We start from the raw sequence: 7,983 nt of genomic DNA on the forward strand, positions 1-7,983 counted from the left end.
TCGCAAAGCGTATAAAAGAGTTTTTTATTTATTTCTTATACTTGTTCCTATTCCTATGTTTCCTGTATTTCGATTCCCACTTAAAAGTCAACATTACCATATTTTGAACAAAAACGTTTCCACAGATTGTTATCAGGTCTTGACTCCTGATGTTCTACGGATATTCACTTTGCTAAACATTTTCGAGGTACTTAAATCGCTCGTATTCACGCCAGTTCCATGTTCCTTTTTATAAATCAAGTGTCAGAAATCATTACGGTTGTTTCCAGCTAAATGTTTTTTCTCAAGTTTCACATCAAAGCTTATTATTGTACAGCGGGTTTGGGGTTTTGTTTCACCGCCCAAATTTACGAATATTTTGCATCATTTCTTGATGATGATCTGAGCTTTAACTTCACGGTTTGTTTGTGTTTTGTTTCGTTTTCTTGTAAAAATTGCACAAATTGGCAACGATATCACTTTTGCAACGCTAGTTTTTTTTTAAATGATGTAGAAAAAAGATAATTATACGTACTTACTTTTTGGCACAAATACCCCGTTTATAAAAACATAGATAAGTGATATTTTTGATGTTTTTGTACAAATAAAGCACCTTTCTCTCTTACCCAATCTTTAAAAGTGTTATTTTTGCCCGTTTCCGCTTTATTGGTTCATTAAATGCCATATTATCACGTACGAGCATAGGACATGGCATCATCACACATAAATCCAATTGATGTTTGTAAAAAAGTTTTTCCGGCTCGATGTTTACTTTGCTATTGTGAATCCGACGTTTTTGGGGAGAAATTGCTCTCCCCTTGTGCTTATCGTCTCCTGTTGTTGTATACGTCCCTTTGATTCGCTTGTGTGCCATTGTTTAAGCACGTCACGCTTTATTTGGTCTGTGCGACGTCGACTTTTCCACATTCACGCAATCTCAAATTTGCGAGACCCTTAGCGATTGCGCAAAAAAACGGCGAAAAAATGGTGTTTGTTTTGACGGTTGTCATGGCGAAAAAAAACAACAGTTTCAGGTCATGCCGAGTCTGCCATTTTTCTCAGAGTTGGACCCGTTTTGACCACAATGATTTGTTTTTACCTGTCTGGCAATGTACGCACATATTGGCTACTTCAACATTGTACATACACTTGTATTTGCTTGTTTAACTTGCCGGTATTTCCAAATGTTTTAGTTTAGCGCCATTCGTTTTTGTTTAAACCTTTTAAAAAAATGTGGAACTCAAAAGTTGGCTTATTTTAGCTTTATTGCTACAGGCAAGTGGCAACGAATTGTACCGTTCAATAATTACCACGTTTGAAATCTTTGCATGAAAATTGCTAACTTTATGTTAATTTTGCATATCATGTATGTATTAAACCTACATTATTTCCATTTTTTCAACCTATATAGTTTATTCGATTGGTTAGGGTTCGAACCCGAATTTTATTGTAATCTTATCCATTTGTCGAATATCTCTTGTCATTTATTTTTGTTATTGTTAATGTAATAATTAAGAAACGGAAAAAGGGGGCACGTAAATAATGAGGGAAAAAAGGCATAATTAGGCCCAAAAGTTGGCGAAATTGCGGTCCGAATGATGCATAACGTGAAGTCAGGCCCGTTTTATTTTAACTTAGGTCCGAATCCGGGCCGACTTTCATCTGTTTACAGCTTAATTAGTAAATGGATACATCCAGTGGTGGGATTCAGCCGGTTCGCACCGGTTCTATAGGACCGTCTCACGAAATTTTATGAGATCAGCGAACCAGTTAGCATTACTGGTTACTGTCAATGGACTTTTTGTAACAGAACCGGCTAAAAAATATTACTTTTGTGATAGAACCGGCTCACACAAAAATTGAATCCCACCACTGGATACATCGATTCCTTTTAATTGCTTTCAATTTTGTTCTAATTTCAATTACGTACTGTTTATTGTGGTAAACTTATCATGTATCGGCTCGATGCTTTTGTATGTTTAGAATGCTTAATTGTGTTTGTTCGTTGTTGATCGTCTTACAACTTTTCCTTTCTCGGGTTTCGAACCCTGGACACGCCCAAAGACGAATCGTGATCAGTTTTGTTATGTGTATATTGGTCAAACGCCTTGGACCATTCTGCCAAGTTCGTGCTTCATCTATCACGTTTCGGAGGTTAATAGCTCCCCGGCGCAGGGTGTGCATTTTACGTGTTGTAAATTACAAGGATTTGATGTCCACGCGAGGGCGTAAAAGACTTGCGTTTTACATAAGGTTTCTTTGACGGGAAAACATCTTGTTTTTTATGTCTGTCTAGTCAGCTGTCACTTTCTATGAATGTTTTCCGTGTTAAGTTTGGTTTAAGTCATTACATTGCACAAAATTTTCAAACTTGCTGTCTGCCAATGACTTTCTATAATCTCTGGTGTGTAAGGTATAACTTTCAAAGAACATTGTTCGCCTTATGGCCAGTATTACAGCGTTTCTCGAACCTTTTTACTGGAGGGTCACGGGTTTAAGTCAATATTGTTTTAGTAGTTGTTCTTTGTGACCTAGCCTTTATTTCTTTAATATACTCAGAATTCTACGCTTTTCATTGGTGAGCTAGGGTAACGGCTTTGAAGGATAGTTTAAGGGGTCACGAAGTATAAAAAGCTAGGAACCACTGGCCTTTTGGAACATAGGATCTTGTTGGGAATGTAATGTGCATTGTAACGAAAAGGAAATGAATTACTGTGAATCTTAAAATGTCCCAACCGGGTAACAACGTTGATGTATGAAACGTACATTGATTCCAGTAGTGGAAAATATTAGGGAAAATTTTTGTAACGCTACTTCTGTGTATACATCAACTTTCTGGGTGTCGATTCCACTTTACACGAGGTGTTGAGGTGTCCGCAATTGTGGCGTAACTCGAATCACCTTTTCCTGGGTAAGGGTACACGCCCTACTACGCTTCGCCTGATACTACCACTGTGAGGTGAACTTTGTCCCCTAGTGCTGTGTTGACATTGCTGGCCTGTCTGGAAGTAGGCGTGGCGAAGGTGTGTGGGCCAGGAATGTAGGCGGAGTTTGTGGGGCCGTGGTTGTAAGTTGAAACCCCGACGCCATTTTAACTCGGGGGCGTACCATTTTCAACGAGAGGTCGTAGGTTTCGTTTTTTTAAGTCTGGACTTTTATCATTGTTGGAAAGTAAGTCTTAACTATGGCACTTTTCATGAGCACGTATTTGTGGCAAAATAACGATGTAATAATATATTATTGAAATCTGAGAGTTTATTTTGGTTCCTTGGTGTTGACTTCAATTCGAATACATATTGGTTGATCCCGGGTGTATACCTTTAATTATTCCACGTTTATTAAAATTATGTTTCAAGTTAAATGTTTAGTAGTGTATTTCCTTTGTTATATAACATGATGAAAAGCAGATTTTTAGCAGTTTGTTACCAAGGTTTCAATCAACAGACTTTAAAAACAGTAGAGTTTTTTTTCTCATGAGGTAAAACAATTGCTTTCATAAGTGATCTTACCGAAACAATGTCGAGGTTTTACTGACGTTCAGTAAACCTGCAGTGTCTACTAAAACACATTACCAAAATTTGTCGGTACTATGTATCTGCCACCTGTACTATGTACCCGCCAAACCATGAGCCACACTGTTTTAGTTTGTGCATGTGGTTTTTAAATCAACACATAAGCTCCAGAAATGTAAACTGTGAAGTTGATAAAAGCCTAATTTTTAGTATTCTTTTTGTATGGTTTAACATCTACCATATAGTCCATTGAGAGAAATGAAAATGATTTGTAATGTTGAATGAGAAATTCGTCGATAAAGGTTGGGATTAACTATTAACATTGTTGGAAAAATTTCTAACTACAGTGGTATGCACGACTTTGTGTTTGTGTCCAAATAACGCAGTAATCAATCAATCAATTCTGGTAATTTATATCGGTTTCTGAGTGAGGGAGAATGCTTTGTAGTCGCCGTTGGTTGTTTGTCTTGGTTCTTTGCCTTCGCGTGGCAAGACATGTTTGTCCAACTTATTTAGGCTTTGTAGAGACAGGGACTTTTGTAGGAGTAGAGTTGGCAGGCTATGTTTGCATTGTGGTGGGAAACATGCGAGGAACGTGCAGCAAGAATCGTGTCCAACACTCGTACCCGTTGCCCACCCAGTGCGCCTAACAGTGTTGGGTTACAAACACACAGAGCTTCGTAAAATGACAAATCCAACAGCGTTTTTCAGGTAGCAGTTACGTTGTTCCTATTTTTGCAGTTTTATGGTGATTTGTCGAGGGTTTTAGGGGTCTAGTGTGTACCATGGGGCGTGCAGATGCAAGTGGCCAATCCCAGGTGATTCTAAACATAACCTGTTTGCCCCAAATCTGTCACGAAGTTCGTGAAACGGTTGGAGAGGGGGAAGGCGATTAGGTTTCTAAGCGTTGTAAAACTGTTCCGTATTGTCCCCGAAATAGATGCACTCGAAATAGAGGCTTGTTTGTTGAAAGCATAAAAAGTTTAGACAATTTGTATCCATTGGAGGGTTTAGAAATCGTTGCTGTGGCGTATGCATTTGCCCGGATTTAGTAATCATTTTTTTTTCTGGCTGGATGAATATTTCCTTACAAACAGATATCTTCTCAAGCAAATTTTATCTCTTTTCTGCTGTCAAATACATAGTCTTCGACTCTTCGACATGCTGTTGTGTTTTTCGTTCACTTGCCTTGCAATTCCCAAACAGGTCATGGATACCATTTTCAACCTGGTGTTGTATTTAGTTTTTGTGTCTATTCATATGCTGTCTGCACTTGTTCAGTTACATAGTAAGTTTCAGCCGTTTTTTTTAAATAAATATGAAAACAACGATCAAAACAAATAATAAGCAAGCGGATGATCGATATAAAAACGTGCATTGACCGCAATAAATAAGACAAACAACAAACGTATAAGACGACAAAATTGGCGTTGTGGGACATAAAAAAACGAGTTAATAGAAATAAATAATGTAAAAAACATCACACGTAAAAAATTGAACTTCGTCAGTAATGAATTCGCCATGTTTTTTTGATGCCCAGAACCAAAGTCCCGTTGCTTCAATTGTTTGTTTGCTGGCTGTGTTTTGGCGAAAGGAAGGCAAGCAAAAGCGCGTAAAGTGTGCTAAGATAACATAAGTCTCATCTCGAAACTGATGACGTCATCACCACCACTCTGAAATGACGCAAAGTATTTCGGAAAACCACTTTAAAGCATGGACAGGTTGCAGTTCGTTTAGTTCGTGGGCAAATTCTCGCAATGAGATACATCTGTTTGCCCTTCAATGAACGCTTTAAGTTGGCAGTTCTTTTTGGGGTTGGTTTGCGCCCATCTGTAATGCAAAAAATAGAATAAAAAAGATACTCATGGCATACGCACCACAAAAAGAACCTGACAGAAGTGGCGAAAATATATTTTTGTAATTTATTTGTTGGATTTTTATCCTAATATTTTTGTTTTCCAGATATTTTTTCAAAAACATTAAATATAATCATGTTTTTTAAAGTGTATTAAAATCTCCACCTTACGCTATGTATTTTTTACGCTACACGCTTTTAGTCATGGTATTTACTACATTTCCGCCACCAAGCGACGAAACGTAATGAAAATAGCGATCCTAACGTTTTGGACCCAATCAAGCCCATTTGACGCCCCATTTACCGTAAACAATGATCCAATAGTATTCCTTTATTGGTTGTCACACCCTAGAAGGCAACTTATTGTTATTCTTTGCGTTGGCAACTCAAATACTTTATAAATACTTGTGCGTATTGAAACTGTGTACCACAGGTGGCTACTCTAGAAATGTTTGTGGTGTCAAATTTGATTGCTCCTCCCAGAATTAGCCCTCGTCCTTTTGCTAATATCATCCCATGCTTTGTGTCGTTTGTTTAAACGTTTGTTTTGCGCCTCCCCCACGCTCGGGGTCATAAACCGATTGACGTGGGCATATCGTACAAGACCATGTTTCGCAATATGATTACACTGTTGGGAAACCTTCATATAATGGCGATCGAAAATGGGCGTATAGACACTTCCAAATTTGGTATTGCGAAAGAATTTCTGACATCATATAAAGCTATGTTGTCAATTTTGGCTTTGCGACCATAGTTATTAATCTTATTTGTCTCCGTGAATCATACTATAGTCATACTAAAAATCATACTATTTCTTTAATTATTTTTCAATAATATGTTACGATTTTTTTTAGAAAAAAAAAACGCTTTTGAACTAAAATTTATTTCAATAAAGGACTGATGATGCCATTTATGCCATTTTCAGTTAAAACGCTATGAATTCATTTTACTTCGCAGTTTGGCACATATCGTTTTTGTTCAAGCAAACAAACTATATTGTTTTACTTTAGGGTTTTTTAAATGGAATTCATGTTACTTCGGAAAAAAAATTTCTTACTAGGAATTCTACAATCAATTTATTTCACTTACTCCGCAAATTTGGAGAGAATCTGATCGAGTCGCGAATCAAGCACTTCCATTAAAATTTCGGAACCTGCGTAGGATGATAATAAGCGTTTCGAGGCTCTCTTGTGGTGTCGCCTGCCGTTGTTCATTTCGTGAAGAAATTCTCGCTCGATTTGGCGAAGAAATTTTCGTTCTTTAACGTGGTGCGGCTGCAGGACCTTGATTCTACAAACAGAATGAATTGTTTCAGATCTTTTGTCGTTTTTAGTTTATTTTTTTGTAGACAAAATTATTAAAGAACACGCAATAACTATTTCATTTTTATTAAAGATGTACAAAATATTCCGTTTGCTGAGTTTATTCGGCCGAATTGGTAATTTTCACGAAGATTTCGTTTCGGCCGAATAATTAGGTGTAATTCGGCCGATTCCGAACCTCTTACGAACACAGACTTATCGCGTTAAACATGTCTTTTCTGCGTAACAAGGAACCACACAATGTTTTTAATCGCAATAACGCAAATGTAGTCCAAGATTTTTTGTTTATGGGCTACAGATTTCGTTATTTTGTTGTGACAAAAGAAAATTAACTTACAATTCCGACAAAGTGGTCAGCATACTGTTGGTGTCAGTTTGTGATGATTCTGCAATATCTTGTTGATGACTTGACCTGTCAGTAAATAAAACACTCTTGTTAAACTACATAAACCACCAAAATTCACAGAAAAATGTCATAGAATCATGTAACACCTATTACAAATTGTTTTTTATGTTTCTTCTCAAGAACTTTTTAACTTTTCGGCATACTAACTTACCGTGAGACTGGTGACGCAGAACAATAAAGTATAGATGCAATAACAAATACGAAAAGCGGGAGCCACGTTGTCGACATTTTAGTTGCTTTTGTATTTTGCTTTGAATCAAAATGTCTTTGTATATTGCTTCAACAATGTTTCAGAAACAAACAGTATTTCAATGACAAAATGTACTTTCGCAATAACACAATCTGCAAAAAAACATGATGTTTGATCACAATGGTATTTTATAACTTTTTTGCGTCACAGCTACTTATTTATCGATGTATAAGAAGTGCCCATTCGGTAGAAAAAATTTATCGATAAATGCAAAATCTCTCTTTAAGCATTCAACGTGCAACCTGGTTCGACGACAGCGACAACAGTCACCTAAACAACTATAACAGCGAAAAGTCGAATCTGACTTGAATATTTACAACTACACGTAAGCAAGCGTTGGTTTCAACTATCGCTACAGCTTCTACCAATCTCGGCCCAGGCTTGTGCCTTTTATATCCACCCAACGCCACGACACGCCTACCGCAGAATCACGTGACCGCGTATCGCCTTTCTCGAAACAGAACCATTGACTGCACCTTCCGTGAACGCGCGCGCTGTGTTCTCGCTTGAGTAAACACACCTGTGAGCAAAAGGCGATGACGTTTTACGATTTGAAATCCTATCGGTTATGGCGAAGGGATGTCGCAATGACTTGTGATGTCACAAAAAGCTTTGTGACTTGTTCTTTGCGTGGAAAGGTTCCTTATCTGATTTGGAAA

General features: G+C 37.5%; 1 protein-coding gene across 1 annotated transcript; it reads right to left on the reverse strand.

The window, feature by feature from the left end:
- Positions 1 to 4,707: 4,707 nt before the first annotated feature.
- LOC145205496 (uncharacterized) lies at positions 4,708 to 7,672 on the reverse strand. Its single transcript, XM_080078233.1, has 4 exons — positions 7,226 to 7,672; positions 7,006 to 7,080; positions 6,436 to 6,636; positions 4,708 to 5,321 (listed from the first exon to the last, which is right to left on the reverse strand). The coding sequence occupies exons 1-4, from the start codon at positions 7,300 to 7,302 to the stop codon at positions 5,225 to 5,227; spliced, it is 450 nt and encodes a 149-aa protein (XP_079934359.1). The 5' UTR covers positions 7,303 to 7,672; the 3' UTR covers positions 4,708 to 5,224.
- Positions 7,673 to 7,983: the final 311 nt, after the last annotated feature.

Source organism: Phallusia mammillata, chromosome 8 (genome assembly GCF_965637545.1).
Source record: "Phallusia mammillata chromosome 8, kaPhaMamm4.hap1.1, whole genome shotgun sequence".
NCBI classification, from domain to species: domain Eukaryota; kingdom Metazoa; phylum Chordata; class Ascidiacea; order Phlebobranchia; family Ascidiidae; genus Phallusia; species Phallusia mammillata.

Bases quoted from the DNA above. Each gene is read 5' to 3' on its own strand.
- LOC145205496 (XM_080078233.1), bottom strand. From the start codon at position 7,302: ATGTCGACAACGTGGCTCCCGCTTTTCGTATTTGTTATTGCATCTATA. The intron at 6,637-7,005 runs GTAAGTTAATTT...TTCTGTTTGTAG, and splicing joins CTGACCACTTTGTCGGAATT to AATCAAGGTCCTGCAGCCGC. The intron at 5,322-6,435 runs GTAAGTGAAATA...TTTGCATTACAG, and splicing joins ATTCTCTCCAAATTTGCGGA to ATGGGCGCAAACCAACCCCA.